At 36.1% G+C, this 21,982-nt stretch overlaps 1 protein-coding gene across 4 annotated transcripts in view; it reads left to right on the top strand.

The window, feature by feature from the left end:
- LOC115219067 (N-fatty-acyl-amino acid synthase/hydrolase PM20D1.2-like) overlaps positions 1-21,982 on the top strand; it is a 67,431-nt gene that overhangs the window by 29,376 nt on the left and 16,073 nt on the right. For 3 of the 4 annotated variants that reach the window (XM_036513112.1, XM_036513174.1, XM_036513143.1), the window contains exons 4-10: positions 1,209-1,339; positions 3,466-3,585; positions 6,634-6,709; positions 9,698-9,759; positions 10,902-10,980; positions 15,450-15,521; positions 20,523-20,688. In XM_036513112.1, coding sequence (XP_036369005.1) covers positions 1,209-1,339; positions 3,466-3,585; positions 6,634-6,709; positions 9,698-9,759; positions 10,902-10,980; positions 15,450-15,521; positions 20,523-20,688 — 706 coding nt within the window. The remainder of the gene's footprint in view (positions 1-1,208; positions 1,340-3,465; positions 3,586-6,633; positions 6,710-9,697; positions 9,760-10,901; positions 10,981-15,449; positions 15,522-20,522; positions 20,689-21,982) is intronic. The other variant, XM_036513211.1, reaches the window with a different exon arrangement.

The raw sequence follows: 21,982 nt of genomic DNA, 5'->3' as shown, positions 1-21,982 counted from the left end.
CTTTCATAAACATTATGGTATATATTGCTCAACAATATAATCACTAGAAAAAAACAAAAATAAAAAACAACAAAAGACATGGTTTTAACTTAAATTTGATTTGCTCTAATTCTTTCCTAATCTTTATCCTTTACACATCATTATTATTATCATTCAATGTCCATTTTCCATGCTGGCATGGGTTGGATAGTTTGACAAGAGCTGATAGGCCAGAAAGCTACACCAGGCTCCATTTGTCTATTTTGACACGGGTTCTACTGCTGGATGCTCTTCTTATTGCCAATTACTTTACAGAGTGTATTGGATGCTTTTTATGAGGCACCAGCACAGGTGCTTTTTACATATCATTGATACAGGTGCTTTTTATGTGGCACTAGTATAGGTGGCGAGCTGGCAGAAACGTTAGCAAGTCGGGTGAAATGTGTAGCCGTATTTCGTCTGCCGCTACATTCTGAGTTCAAATTCTACCTAGGTCGACTTTGCCTTTTATCCTTTCGGGGTTGATTAAATAAGTACCAGTTATGCACTGGGGTCGATATAATTGGACTTAATCTGTTCGTCTGTTCTTGTTTGTTCCATCTGTTTAGCCCCTTGTGGGTAGTAAAGAAATAGGTATAGGTGCTTTGTACATGGCACCAGCCCCAACAGGGTCATCAAGTAACTTGCAAGACAATGACCTCTTAGTTGAGAGAGGGATTAGAACCAAGGGAAGTGGCTGTGTAGTAGGTGAGATGTTAGAGCATGATAGAGGGACAGGGATAGTTGTTTTACTATAAGAGAAATACTTGGCCAACCTGTTGGACAAGGAAGGTGAAGGAAGGTGGGAGAGGGTTAGAGGGAAAGATAAAAAGACAGTCAGAATGAGAAAGATATAGAGAGAAATGTATGGTGTTGGGGATGTATTGGGGCCTACCCACAGTGAACAGTGGTGGTGGGAGGGGGTATAAGTAGTACGGAGGGGATAGAGGGGAATATTTCATAAGAATGTGAGAAGAAATGTTTAGAGATGGGGGAAGACATGACTGTAGTAAGTGATGGTGAGGGAGATTAGAGAGGCTGGGAGAAGGGTAAGGAACAATATTAGGAGAGTGTGTGGATAGGCACATGAGACAGAGGGGAAGGGATATTTTGTATTTTAGTAAAAATTACATGATATAGGCCTCTTTTTTTTCTTTTTTTTTTTACTGTGATCATCTCACTACATTTAGGTTACTGGCTATGATGGAGCATATCATATAGCTCAGACTCTTGAAAGTCGAGGTGTTCAGTTGGAATATCTATTGGATGAAGGCCTCTCAATAGCCAAAGATTTTTTTAAAGGTTTACATCCAGTTGCCATGTAAGTTTATTTACAGACCTTTCTTTATTTACCTATTTTTTAGGTAGCATCACTGAAATATGTGGTATCCTGAGAGAGATACTTTCTATAACAGCTAGTATCATTGTCTGTTCATACTTTCAATTTACATGCAGACAACTCAGACATATTTCATCTTTTTCTCATTGTCAAACTCATGCTTTAACTATCATTGTCTCTGCACTTATTGGCTTGTTCAACCACAACCAAAACAAGGCTTCCTACCACATATCCACACTGCACAACAATCTAGAACCCAATGGCACATTAAGTCAGCTAACTAGTTGGAAATCTACAAGTTTTATTCTATTGCTGATCATAAATATACTTCACCTGGCTCATCTGAGATAGCAAAGCAGGTAGCAGGAGCTGTCTGCTTATATATATCCCTTTAATCCTTCACTCAACCAAAATACGTAGCACCAAATCCCAAAATAATTCAATTGTACTACAGTGATACAAGCAAATGAAAAAAAAGAAACACCCTGTAAACATGGTAAAAACCCACCCTCACCATAATCTATGTTGCTTTTACTCACCACAGCAACTTATGCAAGACTCATCCAAAAAGTAAAATATACTTTGGAGCAATGCACAGAATTCAAGCCCTCTAACCTTCCAAATTTCAGCTAATTCTTCAGATTAATACATCATTACCAGCCTTGTGGAATCCTCAACATCATCATCCATCTAAATGTCTCCATAAACAACAATCTTGTAGACTTTTATTACATTTATTGCTCATTTTCCTTTCAACTTTACAATGCACACACTCAGTAAAACTCCTCAAAATCTTTCTTTGTCCTCTCCACACTAATACATACCAAGTGCAAAAATGCTTCTGGTTACATTAGATCAATAAGGCTGAACCCCCTGACAATGATCAGTGCCATTATCCTCAAATGTTAACCCCTGTCCTCACCAAACCCTTCAATATTTGTCTTTCTGTAAGGATCCCAATATTTGGAAATATATAATAGTCCATCCAATGCTTAATAAGGGAAACCTCTCTGCATCTACAATATATCAACCTGCTGCTCTTTCAACATCTCAAAGATGATGAAAACAATCATTCTCTCTAAAAACTTGAATATCACTCAATCTCCAGTGATCTGTCCAGCTTTATAGAACTAGATCTACTGGGACCAGCTCTACTAAGTCACCAATGGTCACTCCTTTCCTTAGGAAGTCCAGTGAAAACAATATGATTACAATTGACATCTGTAAGGCTTCCAATTGTGTTTGATATGAGAATTTCTTTGCTAAGTTGCTCATTGTTAGGTTCTATTCTTCTCACATCTCTTGGAATGGAGGATTCCCGTCAGATTACATTATCACAACATGCATTAAGGGACTTTATGTGAACTATGTTATATTGACTTGGATGTGCTCTAATGTTTGGAAAACCAAGACCTAGAAAACACCTTCTGATGACAATATGACCATCTTATCTTTTTCAACAGTACCAAAACAGAACTTCTGTTTATATTAAGAAAGTATTCTTACCCTCTTTCATCATGAACAACTTGCAAACAAAGACTTTAAAAATCACCCCAAGTGACTGAACTTCTGAACCTCTACAAAACACAACTGAGACCCATAATACAGTAATGATCCCTTATATGGAACAGTATTACTACCCCTCATATTAACAAATTATACCCCAAAGAAGGCCATGTGAACTGCACATTATAACTTCTACCTCTCAGAAGCAGTTTTCCCCTCTGCCCTTCTATTACATTACTACTACAATTATCTCTTCCTGTTAGTTGCATTCCACCTTCACAACCATTTCTCCCCTTTTTCTCACACATATTGTGTCTGTAGATTTTGATTCAATCATACAGATAATTTTTCAAGATGAAGCCATCTGATCTGATTGAGCATACATCTTGTTTTATGGATTGATCAGATACTGCAACCATTTCAAGGTATATTTGGGAACTTTAGGAAATCACTTATGGCTGAATTATATACATGGAAGCATTACTGTATTTTTACAAATTTTGGATTTTTTGCTTGAAAATTTTAAAACTTTGCATTGAGCTTTCAAAAGATATACCTTTTTTTATAATCTAATCATTGAATATTTTTACCTGGTTTTCTAGGATTGGTGTTGCTGAAAAGGGTCAAGCAATTGTGAAACTTTCTGTCAATGGAACAGCTGGTCATTCATCAATTCCTCATGGTGAATCTGTCATTGGCATTTTGTCTGGTGCTATACACAGGTAAGTAACTTACATCTTGTGTGTATGTGTATGTGGGTGTGTGGGGGTGTGTGGGGTGTCTGTGTGTGTGCGCGCGTGTATGTGCATGTATGCACACACACATACACACACACACCACACATACATGCACACACACACACATGGTGTTTGGGCTAAATTTGACAGTTTACATAAAAGGAAAAGAAAACACAACATGCTATCCAGAAATAAGAGCATTTTAAAAACTCAAAAAATGTCAATTAGATTAGGTCTGGGAGATAACTGTTTACTCAAAGTAGCCACCCTCAACTTCCACCAAGGCCTCAAAATGGCTCTGGAACCTCATGCATACATTCCTCAGTGTCTCTTGGAAGATCTTCAAATACCTCCTTGATCTTGGCCACCAGCTTGGCCTTGCTGTTTCAGGCAGAACAGTTGGTGTCTTTCTCAACCAAACCCTACACATAGTATCCTATTGGATTACAATCAAGGGAATTAGCAAATTAGAAATTGGGGCTGGTGAAGTTGTGGAAATCCTCTGACAACCACTTCTAACTCTTTCTAGATGTATGGCAAAGAGTCAATTTTGCTTCTACATGTATGGCCTTCCAGCAGAAACCCTCTCTAGACAAATTTTGACCACAGTCTCCAGCAGCTTCACATAGGTATCTGAATTGAGCCAAAGGCCTTGTTCAAAGATGTGGGTCGGTATGATGTCTCTCTTGCTGGAGACACACTGAAAGACCACCATAATTTAGAGGAACTTCATGATATGTGTGACATCACATGGGTTGTGTTTTACAGTCTTTACAGTGTCCACAGAACATTCAGCTGCAATCATGATGTCGGCATTTTGATATCCATCATGAATCATCACAACACAGGTAACTCTTTTTGAATATTCAGATTGCTTCCAGTCCTTCATGTCAACTAACACTTTTTCAACTACAGCTTTAATCTTTATGCTTCCCAACACCATTGACTGTTCACCAATACATTGAGATATTCCCGAGAAAAAAAAGACATGCACTAGGTACACTAAATAGAATTCCTGTGTACACCTTTTCTACATATTGAGCAGGGTTACATACCTGAAATTGGTAGAGTCTTGTCTTGCTTACTAGAACTTTATTTAGTCTTTGGTAAGTTAACTTTCAAGCCCTTTGATTTCAGGATTTACTTCCAGACTTGGAATTTCTTTCCTAATTGTGTTACATATTCCACTGGATCATCAGCATATAGTAGTCCCTAGGGGCAGCTGGTTTTAAATACCTCTGTCATGGCCTGGAAGCTGATGATAAATAGGAAGGTGTCACGAAGAGCATCCAGCCACAGAAATCATGCCAAAGCTGACACTGGAGCACGACACAGACCTGTGGCTTACTGGATCCTGTTAAACCTTCCATTGAAATTTCATTCTTCATCTTGTTTCAGTCATTAGACTGTGGCCATGCTGGGGCACGGCCTTGAAGAATTTTAGTTGAACCAATCAAGCCCAATACTTATTTTCTTTTTAAGCTTAGTACTTATTCTATTGGTCTCTTTTGTTGAACTGCTAAGTTACAGGGATGTAAACACACTCACACCAGTTGTCAAGCGGTGGTGGAAGACAGACAAGACACACACACACACTCTCTCTCTCTCTCTATTACACACACACACACACACGCATGCACACACAATGGGCTTCTTTCAGTTTCCATCTACCAAATTCACTCACTAGTCTTTGGTTGTCCCAGGGCTGTAGTAAAGGACACTTGCCCAAGGTGCCATGCAGTGGGACTGAACCTGGAACTATGTGGTTGAAAAGCAAGCTTCTTACCATACAGCCACAGCCATGCCTATGCATATTTAAATTTATTTTAGGAAATTCTTTATTATTTTAAAAATTAATTGAAATGAAGGCTGTGTATTTTATCAGAAATATGATAACAAAAAGATATTTTTTCAGACAAAATTTGTTTTGGATAGACGTGTAACACTCTAACAATGGAGGGAACCTGTTGAAGAGGTGGACATAGGAAGACATGGTACAAGCACGATCTTTGATTGTTGGGCCTCACAGAAGCAATGACAAGTGACCAAGACCTTTGGAGATATGCTGTGCTTGAGAAGACCTGTCAAGCCAAGTGAGATCCTAGTCATGGCCGATGCCAGTGTTGCATAACTGGCCTGTTAAAAGCACCCTTCAATCATTGGGTGATACACTGTGCTTGTAAAGACCTGTCAAACTGAGTGAAATTACAGTCATAGCCGATACCTATTTCTTTATTACCCACAAGGGGCTAAACACAGAGGGGACAAACAAGGACAGACATAGGTATTAAGTCGATTACATCGACCCCAGTGCGTAACTGGTACTTAATTTATCGACCCCGAAAGGATGAAAGGCAAAGTCGACCTCGGCGGAATTTGAACTCACAACGTAACGCAGACGAGATACCGCTAAGCATTTTGCCCGGCGTGCTAACGTTTCTGCCTGGCGCCTGTGCCATTTGAGTGTTGGGCCTCATGGAGGCAGTAACAAGTGACTAAGACCTTTGGCAATATACAGTGTTTGTGTAGACCTGTCAAGTCAAGTGAGACCGTAGCCATGACCATTGCCAGTGTCAGGTCAATGGCACCCATGCTGGTGGCACATAAAAAAACACCCACTGCTCTCTTGGAGTGATTGGCATTAGGAAGGACATCCAGCTGTAGAAAGTTTGCCAAATCAAATCAAAACCTGGTGCAGCCACCTGGCTTACCAGTTTTCAGTCAAACCATCCAACCCATGATAGCATGGAAAGCAGACATTAAATGATGATGATGTGAGTAGGTGATATAGTTAATTAGATGATACTAAGTTTATTATTTGCATCATGCAACCATGGAAGGATGGAATATTAAGTTGACAGCATAATATATATAGTCAAAACATACAGACACAAAAACAACCAAAATACTACAAGGTCCTTTATTCCAGCACTTTATTATTTCTACTAACCCTCTGCTTTTATTGATATTAATATCAATCTATTAATTTTAAATTAATTTAAATTTTGTACATTTAAACAATATCCTTTATAGAATTGAATCAAATCCACAACCTGATTTGTTTGGTACTGGAGTAGAACGAGCTATTTTTGAACATCTTGCTCCTAAGGTAGGATTTTAAAAAGTTTTATTTATAGTTTCCTTTTTTGATAAGAGTTTAAATTCTCAATATTATTTTCTGTGTATACATGTATAAATGAGAAGGGAGAACTGGTTTATATATATATAAGCATAACTGAGTATTCTATGCAATGAGGGAAATAAGTTTTATAAACTTAGGGCATTCTAAGATCTGTGAAGTTGTGATTGGAAAGATGGTGAGAGTTAGATACTATAAGCACTCTCCCCCATCAGCTGAAAATTAGAGGAATGCCCTCCTTTTCCATCACTGATTATATAAAAACTATTAAAAAATTTTTATGTATTCTATTTAACCCTTTAGTGTTCTGATTATTCTATCAAACATAATGCTTATTGATTCACATTGATTTGAATTAATCATGCATTATCTCATATCTTCAAGATCTTGATGGTGTAATTACCTAATGTAGAATAACATTGTAGGGTAGGTGTGAGGGTCTGGATCTGGTCAGTTTGAACATAAAACAGATTAAATATTTTGGCCGGATATGGCCGGTTTAAATACTAAAGGGTTAAAGAACATGTAGGAAAGAAACACATGAATCTTGTGATTCAGCTTAACAAGGAAGATATCATAACACTTAAGTTGAAATGTCAGATTTTCCCCTGTGATCAGTCTGGTGTGCTTTTGATTAGGTATCAAATGTGGCACCCACCAAGCAGAAACCTTCATCATATCAAGTTCATTATGCAGAATATTCTCAGTTCACAAGATATGCTAATAGAGACGTGCAACCAAACGCATACCCTCCATCAGACACCTACCATATTCTGAGCGCCTTGTTTCCCTGGGCATGGATTCACTGAAGCTCCGGCGTCTGGCAACGGACTTGGTAAACACCCACAAGGTTATCAACCACCTCACCAACAACAACACTGAACACCTTTTTGATCTCCATGTGTCTAACACACGTGGACATGCCTACAAAGTCAGAAAACAACACAGCTCCCATGACTTTCGGAAACATTTTTTCACGCTCAGAGTTGCTGAAGCATGGAATAAACTGCCTGCGTCAGTTGTTGACTGCCATGACACTGCATCCTTTAAGGCCCTCATGCTTTCCGAAATCTGCCGAAACTACACCTGATTATATATACACTTTAGATGAGTTGTAGTGCACCTGAGCACTGTACACAATTATTATTATTATTATTATTATTATCAGTCACCATCCCTCACCAAGACTAAGAAAATTGCAAAACCTTATTAACAGTAAAGATGCTTTTTTTTTCTTCTACATGAAAACCTAAGTTGAATATAGTTTGTTTGTATTGATATAGTGTATAGTAATAAAAGAATTTGATCAATTGGAAAATGTTCTCAGAACCTGGGTATAAAGGAGAATACCACAAGTTGATCAACACTGGAAACATGGTAAAATACAAGGGTGGGCTGAAATGTTTATAGGCTGACTTTGAAGGAGTGATACTAGATCTATGAAATCTTGCATGCATTAATTTCTGCTCTTCTTATTAATAAATGCATTATTTCTTTCTGGTTAAACTGACATCACACTTTTCAAAAAGGACTTCAAAAGTCACTAAGTAACTAGCAGCTACTTCTCTTGAAAATGGACAAAATTTGGCATCGTGGCGTTATTAAGTACCTGCAGAAAATGCTTTAGCTCCCAAGGACAATTATGTTGACATAGTTGCTACATTACAGGATGATGCTCCAGTTTTATCAACATTGTAAAACTGGGCAGTTGAATTTGGGAGGGGAAGGGAGAATATGCTAATAGTCAATACTATTAGCATATCTTGTGAATTGAGAATATTCTGCATAATGAACTTGATATGATGAAGGCTTCTGCTTGGTGGGTGCCACATTTGATACCTGATCAAAAGCACACCAGACTGATCACATGAAAATCTGACATTGTTTGAAGCAGATCCAGCTCGTTGGTTTTATCACTTTCAGCCAGAGACAAAGAGACAATCCATGCAGTGGAAACACCTCTCCTCACCTGCCCCAAAGAAGGCCAAGGTTGTTTTATGTGCAAAGAATGTGATAGTCTCAGTTTTTTAGGATGCAAGAAACATTGTGTTTATTGATTATCATCAAAAGGGCTACACCATCAATGGAGAGTACTTTGCCAGTTTGCTGAGGCAGTTATGAAAGATTATCAAGACCAAATGCCCGGGAAAACTGATGAAAGGTTCATCAGGACGATGCTCCAGCACAGTCTTTGGTTTCAATGGCCTCAGTGCATGACCATAGCTTTGAACTGGTTGATCACCCTCCCTATTTTCCTGATTTGGCCCCATCTGACTATCATCCGTTACCCAACATGAAAAACATTTGGCTGAGAATCAGTATCATGGTGATGATGATATCCTATCTGCTGTTGATAATTTTTTTTTAACAACTGGATGGAAACTTGTTCACCAATGAGATTTAAACACTGCAACACTAATAGAAGAAATGTGTAGACCACAAGGGGGACTATGTTGAAAAATAAATCTCATTCAGTCACTTTCCATGAAAGTATCTTGGCCAGCCTTTGAATTTTTCAGTCAATCCTTGTAGATATTAAATTTTTGCGAGTTATGAGTTAATGGTTATTTTAATTTGTCTACTATTCAGTGATGACTAATTTTCTTCCAATTAAAAATAATAAACATTGGTTTTAGGCATACAATTTCTGTTCCAGTGTAAATAGGTGATAAACTTAATCTGTCTTCCTGTTTAATACCACTACCTGACCTTTGGTTACCTTTAGCAGAATCCACCCTCATGCAAACATTCAGGCCAGTTCTATGGTTTGATGATACCTTCCTCTCTCCCTCCCTGCCACCATTCTTAGAGGCTATGGAAAAGATCTCTCATGACAAAAGGATAAAAATAAATAAATCTGTATTGATAAAAAGACAGATAAACCCAGTGAAATTTAGTGATTGAATGTATTAAGATTAATGTAATTTTGTCACTTTATTTTAATTTCATTTTGAACAGTTGCCTTTCCTACCTCGTATGTTTCTGTCCAATCTTTGGTTATTCAGACCTCTTGTGTCATGGTAAGTTTTCCAAACCTGTTATGTACTGGAATTAAGTTGTATACTATTTTATTTTCCATTGTACTATGAAACAAAATTGGCTTCAGAAAATAATGTTTTTCATCTTAGTTTACAAAAACTATTATCTTTTTAATGAATCTTACAGATAAGTTTTCCTCTCTTTTTCTAACATTGTATTTTCTAACATTGTATTTTCTAACATTGTATTTTAGTCATTAGTATCTATTAATTATTTCCAGTCACATATTAAGATTACGTTAAGGGTATTTGTAATTCTATTGTTGACTATTTGGTTTCTATTTTTTACATGAAGAACAAAACTAACACAATAAAATAACAATTGTACAAAAGACTTAGATATTTACACATTTATTTAATCACTTTATTATTCACAATTTGATTATATTTCAGTCAGTTATTTTTAAGTATATGGTTTTATTATACTTGAAAATATCTCCATCATCATCATTTAGCATCCATTTTCCGTACTGGCATGAGTTAGATGGTTTGACTAGAACTGATTTTGGCTTGGTTTCTACAGCTGGATGCCCATTGTAACACCAACCACTCTAAGAGTGTAGTGGGTACATTTTATATGTCACCAGCATAAATGCTGTTCGTGTGTCACTGGCACTAGTGCTTTTTACATATCACTGACACTGTCCATGACTACAATTTCACTTGGCTTGATGAGTCTTCTCAAGCACAGCAAATCACCAAAGGTCTTGATAACCTATCATCGCTTCTATGAGACCCAACATTTAAAGACCATGCTTCACCACCTTGTTCCATGTCCTCTTGAGACTACCTCTTCCACAGGTTCCCTCCACAGTTAGAGATCAGCACTTTTTTATGCTGCTGTCCTCATCCATACACATCTCATGACCATATCAGTGCAATCTTCTCTCTTGCACACCACATCTGATGCTTGTTATGCCCAATTTTTCTCTCAAGATGTTTACACTATGTTGTACATACACACTGACATTGCAATCTGTGAATAGTAATTAATTTTATTACAATTTCATATTGCATAAGAAAATTTCATGAGTAAAAAAGAAATAGCTCACTAGACATTGATGAAATAATAGCTGACTACTTGAACCTACTTATTTAATGTCTGAATTTTATTTGCCTTTAAGGGTTTTGTCTCGCCAACCAACAACAAATGCTCTTATCAGGACTGTAAATGCTGTAACCAGGTTTGATGCTGGAATTAAGGTAAATATTTTGGTAACTTTTTCTTTTGATATGAACTACAATGATATAGAATATTTTAAAGTTAATTAAAACAGCTAATTAAGATATTATTTGTACTTCTTTTATTGATTCTAGATCATAATCAGGAAGGGAAAGACATTCATATGATGTGATGAATTGGTTACCAAGTTCACAAAAATCAACTGAGTAAAATTTGTCTTGTTTTTTCCCAGATCAACCTCAATCAAACAAACCTATGATTGAAATACATTTGAACTATGATTATCCCATTTTCTTTCCCAATTTTTAAAGGCCATGTGTAATTTGAGGAAGATTTGCTATACTTTTTAACAGATTAAATTATCACATTGGCACATTTATGAGTTATGACGTTGGACCAGGGTGTATGTGATAATGTTCTGGGAGATAAAACTATCTAGTTACAGGTTTTAAGACAACCTGTCAGTTTTTGTTTAGTCTTAAGTGAGTCCACAAAGCCATGTATCCACCAGAGAAATCAACAGAGTTTATTTGATAGAAAGCCTGTCTTTGCCTATGTCACAATGTTAATCACGGTTTCTAAAGACCAAAAATTTTAGGTGATAATAAAATTGATTCATTTTTATTAACTGTAGTAGGATGAAAGGCAAAAATTGACTATGGTGGGAATTTCAGTTCAGAACGCAAAGTAATGTCATTAAATACCACAAAATATTGTATCACTCCATCATGCTAATAATAATCTTTTATTTCCCAATACTAATCGTTCTCATAATAATGAATTTTTTCTAACATAGATTCAAGGCTACAATAATCAAACTCTGGAAAATAGAGGAAAACGTCACCTAGATGGAATCTACACTCACAACGTAAAGGGACGTAACTAAGATTTATGACTTTCGCCCGTTAACTGCTATTGCTATTAACGAGAAGCCAGATGTTGCCGTTTATTCCCAGGACTTCAAAAATAACCAAGTAACTTGCAGCTACTTCTCTTGAAAATGGACAAAATTTGGCATCGTGGCGTTATCATGTACCTGCAAAAAATGCTTTAGCTCTCAAGGACAATTATGTTGACATAGTTGCTACATTATAGGATGATGCTCCAGTTTTATCAACATTGTAAAACTGGGTAGTTGAATTTGGGAGGGGAAGGGAGAATCTTCAACATGACTCAAGGTTTGGATGTCCTACAAATGCCACCACCAAGGAAAACATTGATCATATTCACCACATGGTGAGGGATGGTGACTGATAATAAATCAAATAGTCAATACTATTAGCATATCTTGTGAGTTAAGAATATTCTGAATAATGAATTGGCATGATAAAGGTTTCTGCTTGGTGGGTGCCACCTCTGATACTTAATTATTCACAATTATTCACCGTGACACTGATTCTCAGCCAAATGTTTTTCGTGTTGGGTAACGGATGATAGTCAGACGGGGCCAAATCAGGAAAATAGGGAGGGTGATTAGCCAGTTCAAAGCTACAGTCATGCACTGAGGCCATTGAAACCAAAGACTGTGTGTTGGAGCATCGTCCTGATGAACCTTTCATCAGTTTTCCCGGGCATTTGATCTTGATAATCTTTCATAACTGCCTCAGCAAGCTGGCATAGTTCTCTCCACTGATGGTGTAGCCCTTTTGACGATAGTCAATTAACACAGTGATAAAAAACTTTTCTGCCATGACCATTCCATAATTTTTTTTCCTAGACTGCCTTATCAAGACAATTAGATGTGATTTTCCAGGAGATTTGGCTACTATTTCTAGCATGTTGAAATATAAACTACATCGATGTTGCATTGCGTCAGTATGGGAGATAACTCTGTTCTAACTTGGTAATTAAGCTCGGTTTCTTTTCTCCGTTAAATTTCTGTCAAAGGAGAATGAAGGAAATTTTATATTTATTTAGAGACATAAAAAAGATTAAACAAAACCAAACAAAAAACATTGGGTTCTTTAAAACCTCCGTGCTTCCTGAAATTCGCCAACACTACACCTGATATCCTCCCTCCATATGCATGCACACACGTATATCACGACTCATAGACTGTTCGCTTTCCTGACTTTTATACATAATTCTGTGTACTGCACATGCACCTTTGATGAGTTGTAGTGCACCTGAGCGCTATACACAATAATTTTATTATTATTATTATTTTAAGAATTTATTTTTTTGTGGTTTTATGGTTAGAAATTTGTTTTCCAGCTACATGATTCTAGATTCAGTACCATTGCTTGACATCTTAGGCAAGTGTCTTTTACTCTAGCCCCAAGCCAACCAAAGCCTTGTGAGTGGATTTGGTAGACGGTGACTATATCTGTGTGTATGTGTCTTTGTTCCCAACCATCTTTCGACAAACGATGCTGGTTTGTTTACATCCTCACAGATTAGTGATTCAGCAAAAACAGACTGATTGAATAAGTACCTGACTGACTCTACTGGACTACTAGGGTTGATCTGTTCAACTAAAACCCTTCAAGACAGTGCCCCAGCATGGCTGCTGTCCAATTACTGAGACAAGAGATAAAAGCTAAATAGTTATTTTTGATTTTACAACATAACTGGTGAATATTTAAGATAATGAACTGTTAGATCAAAGTTCATGAGTTAGATAAAAAAAATGTATATCTTTTTACATATCTGACTTGATCTGCTGAAAAATTGATACTGAATTCATTGAATGACTGGATATAGCCATAATTAGAAAGGGAAGTTTAACAATACAATGAAATATTTGACCTCAATAAGTGGAGTGGATGTAGACGTTTTCAAAGGCGAACTTGACCTCTGGTTCGCCGAGATCCCGGATGAGCCAATATCTAAGCAAGAAACTCAAAAAAGGGCAGTAGCATCGAATGCCATCCTTCACCAGAAGCCGCTCCGACAAAGGTGGAAAGTGGAAAGATAGTTACAATGGCGGTGCTCCAGCATGGCCACGGTCATTGGACTGAAACATATAAGAGAATAAGTCATTTCAATATCTGAATATTTAGAAACACTCTAAAAGAGTGGATGTAAAAATGATTAAAATTTTGAAAATAAATCAGAATTATGATATATTTTGGTAAATTGTTTGAAAAGGCAAACAATTTGTGAATTAGATATTCTGTTCTCAATATCCACAATTCTTTTTGGTCTGCCATACCACTTTTATTTAAAATTTAATTTGGAATTGTTTTATTTCATGTTTGCGAGGACAGGATATGTTTGCTTTATTATTTTTTCGTAGATCTGTATATTTTACATGTTTGTGTAACAAGTCTTCTTTGGACCTACAAAACACTGTCAATGGATGGTTTTTGTTTGTTTTTCATTTTAGTTTTTTACTGGTGACTTACAGTTAAATTATTGTATAAATAAATGTTTGTGCTCATGTAAATAGTTAGCTGATAAAAATACTTGTTAGTTTTGCATATAGATAGCCATTGAGATTTTTGTGACTTTTATGTGTTTTACTGGAGTACAGATAATATACATTGACTACTAGCAGTCAGTCTACTACTAGTTAAAAAGTTAGTGGTTCGTATCTCATCACTGATGCTGTATTGTGTTCTCAGAGAAGATATTTAATTCCTCTACTTATAACTTCGATTGAACAAACCTGTGATCAAAGGCATTCCAACTGTGACAATACCATTTAAAAAAATATAATGATCCCCACCCCAACCTTTTTAAGGTCACTGGTATAATATGAGAGAGAATTGGCTGCTGTTCCTAGAAGGTTAAACAGTCATCTTGGGGCCAGGGGCAAGTTAACACATGCAAGCTGACAAAGCTTGTATCATATACTAGCAGTATCGCCTGTCATTGCTTGGGTTTGTTTCGACCCTTTAGAATTGGAATTTTTGAAAAGTTAAAATTTTGCATCATGCAGCTTGTTATTCTCTTTAAGTGAACATTTTTCTGGTTGAAATACACCGAAAAATGGCAACACAGCAGTCAAAAAATCGTAAAAAAATAGGGATTTTCATAGAAAAAAAGCACCTTTTTGATGTAAATAATTTTTGGTGTTAACATGGTCTGATTTGAATTTTTCTTCTACGGAAGGAAGAGCAAGCCTTCTATCATACTCTCAATTTTGGTCAACTTGCACCGCAGGGTCTCAGAGGAGATAGTGTTAGTTGAAGGCTAGCAAACCTGCCATACACAGACAACTTCAGCTTTATATATATAGAGAGATTTGATGCAAACTTTGTTAGCTTGCACGAAAAAAAATTCTCAATAAATTGCTATCTTATGCAAGAAAAGAAGTGTTCCTTGATAGTTTAATACCACATATACAATAATAAACTCAAGCTCAATGCAATATCTTCCTCTAACAATGATAGATAAAAGAAGACACAGGTGGTAATGTATATAAATATAATTACATTTGTGTTTATCCTCAATTCTTTCCATTTAGATTCCTATCCATTGTTTTGGTTTTGAGTTATTGTTTTATAATATTTTTTTATACAACTTATATTTACTTTGTTTTAAGGATAATGTGCTTTCTGAATCAGCTGAAGCTGTAATTGATTACCGCATCCATCCTTCACAGACACTTGAACAGGTAATTATTACATTTAAATTTTATAAACAGTTACTGAGTAATCCACTTGACTACCTTAAATTTGATTTTACCCAGAGAGAAAAAATAAAATGATATTCCAATTTTATTTAATTAAAAAAAGAAACAATTATTTTGAAGTAGTTTTTTTCTTTCAGTTTTTGTGTGAACTACAAATTATTTTAGAACAGGGTTAAACCCTTTAGCATTTAAACTGGCCATATCCAGCCAAAATATTCCACCTGTTTTAAGTTCAAAACAGCCAGATCTAGTTTCTCACACCTACTCTACAATGTCATTTTAAATATAAACAATCACATCATGTGGATGTCTTATTTTGGAACTCTGGGTTATTTTTTAGAGTGAAAACAGGGAGTAAATTTTACTATGATTACTACAGGCAGATGAACAAGAAGCTAAACGTTAAAACCTGTACTACAGTTACGGACAGTCCATTTAGTAATGACTAGCAGTATAGCCTGGCTTTGCTCGGGATTAAGTTAGGATTATTAAGCTAATCAAGCTCTTTATTTCAAAGCAAACTAAGTAACATTGATGTCAAATTTGAGTGAAATCCATTGAAATTGGTAAACTTTTGGCTGCAATTTTGCAGACAATTTGATTGAGAAATCCCATAAGGAATTGGTTTATCGAATTTTTCCACTCATCGATTGTTTTGCGTTTTTTTTTTCATGTAACCCCACTTGCCCATGGGTTGAGAACCCTTCCAGCAAGGAAAATAGAACGCCCAAAAGGGCCCCCGATCCTCTGTGTGAGAAGCAGTTATGTTCAGATCACAACTATGTATAATATATATATATATATAATATATATATGGGCAACACACACACACAAACATATGTACATACACCTATTGCATACATGTTTCTGCATGCTTTTGCCCCTGCCACTGTCCCACCACCACCACCAAAGCAAATTTGGCACCTGGAAGTAAGTTTTGTAACAGGAATAGAGAAGCCTACCTTCTCCTGCAGAGATGTGAAAGTCATATCTCTCCTTTTGAAAACATGAACAGTTTCGATACATTGTTTACAAAATAATAGCTGATCGTTTGCGAAGGAGCGTGTCTACAATCAACATGTAGGTCTTTTGCTCTGGTAACCTCAGCTCTCTCCCATGTTCACACACGACCAGCTATATATCACTATGAGTAGAGCAACGGATTCAGCTAATTTGGAAATTAGTTGTGGAGAAACGGAGAATATCATTTATATTGTGTATATATATATATAGATATATATATATACGGGCAACACACACACACACATTGCATACATGTGTTTTGTATGCATACATGCTCGTGTGTGTGTATGTCTGACTGAAGCCATTCGCACATACATACATACATAACAATGCCTGTCTGTCTGTTTTTGCCTGTAAAAAGACGAAATTTTAAAAATCTGTTATCTCTCTCTCTCTCTCTCTCTTCCTCTCCCTCCCTCTCTTTACACTGTCACTAGGAGGGGACTTAACTCATGTTTGCTTTGTAAACAATGGTGTGTTTCTCCGCCATAAAAATTTAGAAGTTATGGCTCAAAATTATTTACCACTATTCGCGGGTGCCTCGGGGGAAAATAGTTTGATGAAAATACAGCTAGGGTCGTGACGAATGTCCTCCTAAAATCTGAGCGACGTGTGTGCTAATTTGTGGATGTACATAAACTACAATCACGTACACACACACATCTTGCCTTATATATATATATATATTATATATATATACAGATACAGTGGAGTTTCATGACTTGATAGTGGCAGAAGTAGCACAGAAAGTATCAGAAGAGAAATATAAACCAGATATTACCATGGCATGAGCTATTAGTATAAAAAATGCACTCAAAAATTATTTGGGTCGTAGTTCAAATGAATTTGTATTTGGCTTAAATATTGTATTTAGCTTTCACTTCTGACTGACCAGTTACCTACTTTGGAATCTATAACAGCTACTGACATATCTAGGATAATTTAAATGTTCTTCATACAGCATGAAAGAGTTTCAAAGAGGCTGAAGCAAGTGAAAAAATAAAAAGAGCAGTGAGATCTAAAGTAGGGGTGTCAAATTTGATTGGCTTTGTTAGCTGGACTGAGGCATAAACTAGATTTAGTGGTCTGCATAGAGATAATCATTCCTATAATCCCCATTCTTAATGTAAGACATGTAAATAGATAAAGGAGTCATTATACAGTATAACAAGGAAAGAAAGAATATGAGATGTTAGCAAAATTTGTGTGCAGAGATGTGTGGGGAAAACTCACTCAGACATCATATACACAGTCTTATTAAGTAAAAGTACTATTGTGAGAGTGGAGACAGAAATTATCTAAATGAATGTGTACAACTCTTGAGAAGATCAATACTTGATAGAAAGTTTTCACTGTTTCAGCCACAAAATTTTTCAGCGTCATCCATATTATAAGAAACCATTTGAACAAACACTTGAATAAATTTTAAGAGACAAAACTTCTGTTTGGATCAGCATGAGTAGACAAAGTAAAGGTGGGGGAATAGGTCTCCTCTTTTAGCATGTAAATTCATATGCACTGACTTGATTAACTGGAATTAGTGATAATCATGATTCTAGCAGGACTTCAACTTTAAAATTTAAAAAAGTATTTAAAAAATTTATTTTATTTTATAAAATTGTACTGGGAGCAAGACAAAACATCACTATAGACTGAATCTAGCCCTTGGATTGTATGTTTTCCACCCCTGGTCTAAAATGAGGATTAATGCTGATGAAGATTTTGGTGCTGGTAACCAGATCTATTATAAATGACAAAACTTTAAAAGATGGCATGGTTCTGCAAGGCTTGAAAGAAAAGAAATACTGGGATTGATTAGTTTGACTAAAATTCCTCAAGGCAGTTACCCCAGCATGGCCACAATCTAATGACTGAAACAAGTAAAAGATAAATGATATCATCAATATCTCCAATAGAAGTAAGGAAAGGCAGGTTTCCTAGGAATAGTGTGTTAAGTAGAGATGAGAAATCTGAATAAAAAATTTTCCAGGTCAGATTATTTACATACTTGTCCAGATGTATCATTTGATGTTTGTAGTATGAACAATACAAGAAAACACCTAAAGTAAGGATGATGTTTGAAACAAAGCATTATTAAATTAAAATCTAAGAAAATATCTACATCATTTCCAATCTTAGAAAAAAAATCTTCAAATTTGAATATTATCTACTATACTGCCAGTTTGTAAGATGGATCTTCGCAGGGTGATTTATCATATTTGTTACTCTTTTACTCTTTAACTTGTTTCAGTCATTTTACTGTGGCCATGCTGGAGCACCGCCTTTAGTCGAGCAAATCAACCCCAGGACTTGTTCTTTGTAAGCCTAGTACTTATTCTATTGGTCTCTTTTGCCGAACCACTAAGTTGCAGGGACGTAAACACACCAGCATTGGTTGTCAAGCGATGTTGGGGGGACAAACACAGACACAAAACACACACACACACACACACACACACACATATATATATATACACATACATATATACGACGGGCTTCTTTCAGCCTCCGTCTACCAAATCCACTCACAAGGCTTTGGTCGGCCTGAGGCTATAGTAGAAGATGCAGTGGGACTGCAGCCCAAGATGCAGTGGAACTGAACCCGGAACCATGTGGTTTGTAAGCAAGCTACTTCCCACACATCCACTTCTATGCCTGGAGATAATATGAACAAGATGGCTCCAGTATGTTCGTCATCAGATAACTGGACCATGTAATAAAGAGTCCATTAGCATTCAAGACTCTTACACTCAGTGAAGTGGCTGTTGCTGGTGTCCTAGTAGCTGCTGTGACATAGATATTTCAACTGGCCAGGTTTCCAGAAGTGCTTGGTAAAAACTCATCACTTGTAGTGACTTTAAAATTTTTATCGAATCTTGTTAGTGATCACCATCTCAGAGTTGATGTAGCAAGAATGAAAGAAATGATGATCAACAAGGAAGTTAATATAGAATGAGTCAGAGATCGTGAGCAGATTTCAGACTGTCTAATACAGGTAGAAGCTTTCTCATATTTTGAGAGACTTACCAAACTAATAACCACTGTTTGTGTTTATTCTATGTATGTAACATCACTTGAAAACTTTTGAAATTTCGAGCATTAGAATGTTTGAGATTTTCATTTTTTCGACATTGCCCTATTGACACGTGGTACATGGAGTTCAATTTGAACTGCCTCGTGCGAAAACTTGAGAAGAGGAGCCTAAGTAGTCTAGGAAATATCAGCAAAGTCAGCAAGAGTTGTTGCCCTTAGCTTAAGCTGCCCGTTTCTAGTGATGCCGAGAAAGTAAATACTGATCGTATAAGAGGTAGAAATATATAGTTTCAAATTTTAGCAAGAAAGCAGCAATTTTTTTAGGGTTTAGGGTAAGTAGATTACATTGACTCCTGTGCTCAACAGCACTTAATTTATCGATCTGGAAAGGATGAAAGACTAAGTAGACCTCGGCGAAATAAGAGGTAGAGATTTATGAAAAGTTATATAACATGAGATGTTATATAATAGGATGTTATGTAATTCTTGGAGTTAAAATACTTTCACAGGAATAAATGGAGGATCTTTTTGTACTGGGCGACCTCATATATGTGCATAGTAGAGATGGGAGCTTATAATAGCTTATAATAGCTTTTTAATAAGCTTATTCTATACAGTATTTAGGAGTACTTTTGTTGAGTGTATGCTGGGTGATATTGGAAGCAATTAGAGATGTGTTTTTCAGGAAAAATGCTGCAAAGAAAGTTATTCTTAGCTGGTTATGTCCTAGTTATTGAAATATTTGTGTTCCACTGAAAATTTATACTTTATCATGTTGAAAGCTATTAATATTATGAAGATTGGTGCTAACTAGAACCATTAAAGTAGAATACTAATGAACTGTGATAATAATGATTAACTTAATTACATGAGTTATTATTATTATTATTATTAAAAAATAGTTTATTATACATTTTCCATTTGCAGGTATTTGATTTTCATCGCAAAATTATCAATGATGATAGGGTGAAAACTACCCTTAAGAACTACATAGCACCTTCTCTTACTTCACCTTATGATGAAGCTAGTTTTGGTTACCATACAGTGAAAAACAGCATCAGAGAAGTATTCCCTGATGTGCTAGTTGTGCCAGGTAAGCTTTTGAAACAATGTATTTCAGTTTTTGCTTCTCAAAAACATGGCTCTGGGTTCAGTCCCACTGTGTGAAAGCTTGAGCATATGTCTTCTACTATAGCCCTGGGCTGATCAAAGCTTTGCAAATAAACTTGCTAGACAGAAACTGAAAGCTCATCTATATGTATGTACACAGACACACATGCACATATATGTAGTTGTTGGTTAAAGCTGGTCAGAAAGTTACCATTGGTTTTATAAGCAGCTTGTTGACCAGAGGCACATAACCTCTTTTCTAATGGAGGTAAGAATACAGTCTTGGTCATCATGGTGGTGAAAAAAATCCGGCAATAAAATTCTTGGAAGGAAAAATCTCTTCTAGGAGACACAGTGTGATCTCTCTCTGGACAGTTCCATTTGCATCCAAAAAGGGCCAGTTTATGTATGTTTTCTACTCACTAGTTAGCAATGAGAGAAGCCCATACTTTCCAACATCAATTTTCTACCATGAGAGCACTGACTAAACATATCAACTTTTGAATTTAAGAAGGCCCCTAGATCAAGTAATTCTTTTAGGATCTTTGCCCTCTTGATCAAACAAAGTTTGTATTATCTACTTCCATTGAGGTATGCCTTGGTTGTTCCAGAGCTTCCATTTATCCTGTATGGCATTTCCTCTTCTTTTTAAGAAAAAAGTTTTCTTAAAGAAACACTCAGCTTCCTTTTCCCAACCTCCACCCATCACCTCCGAATATTTCACTTTTAACTTTTTCGAAAGCCGGGAAAGTTTTTCCAGAAATAATGTTGTTTAGCTGTTGTTTCTAGCATGTCAGGTTTTCTGATGATGGTCTGATATTTTTGATATCAGCTATTTCAGTAGAATTCTACATATGCATGAAACATGAGACAAAAGTGAAACATTCGGAGTTTTTAGCTTTCTGAAAGCAGGGAGGTGGGTGAGGTGGGGAAACAATTGAGTGTTTCTTTAAGAAAAATTAGAATTTAAAAACAAAAATTCCTTGACTCATAATTGTGGATTAAAAAAAAAACTTTTTAAGTTAAAAACTAAGAATCTGGTTGGGGGAATTAAAATTTTAAAAACGTGATTTTTGGGCGAAATCGCATTCTCCAATATCAAAAACAAAATAAAGACCAGAAATGGGTGGTGTACACGTGCTTTACCTTTGCCTGATCCTTGAATACAAAATCAATTTATACCAGGATATGTTTCTTGTTTTTGTAGTTTATACAAGGTGAGCCTATTTTATTATATTCATTACATTCACTGTGCATATGTATTAATAGTGATAAAT

The sequence above is a fragment of the Octopus sinensis genome, linkage group LG1, assembly GCF_006345805.1.
Source record: "Octopus sinensis linkage group LG1, ASM634580v1, whole genome shotgun sequence".
Classification (NCBI taxonomy): domain Eukaryota; kingdom Metazoa; phylum Mollusca; class Cephalopoda; order Octopoda; family Octopodidae; genus Octopus; species Octopus sinensis.
Note: the sequence above shows the minus strand (reverse complement) of the source record. Positions and strands in the feature narration are given on the sequence as shown.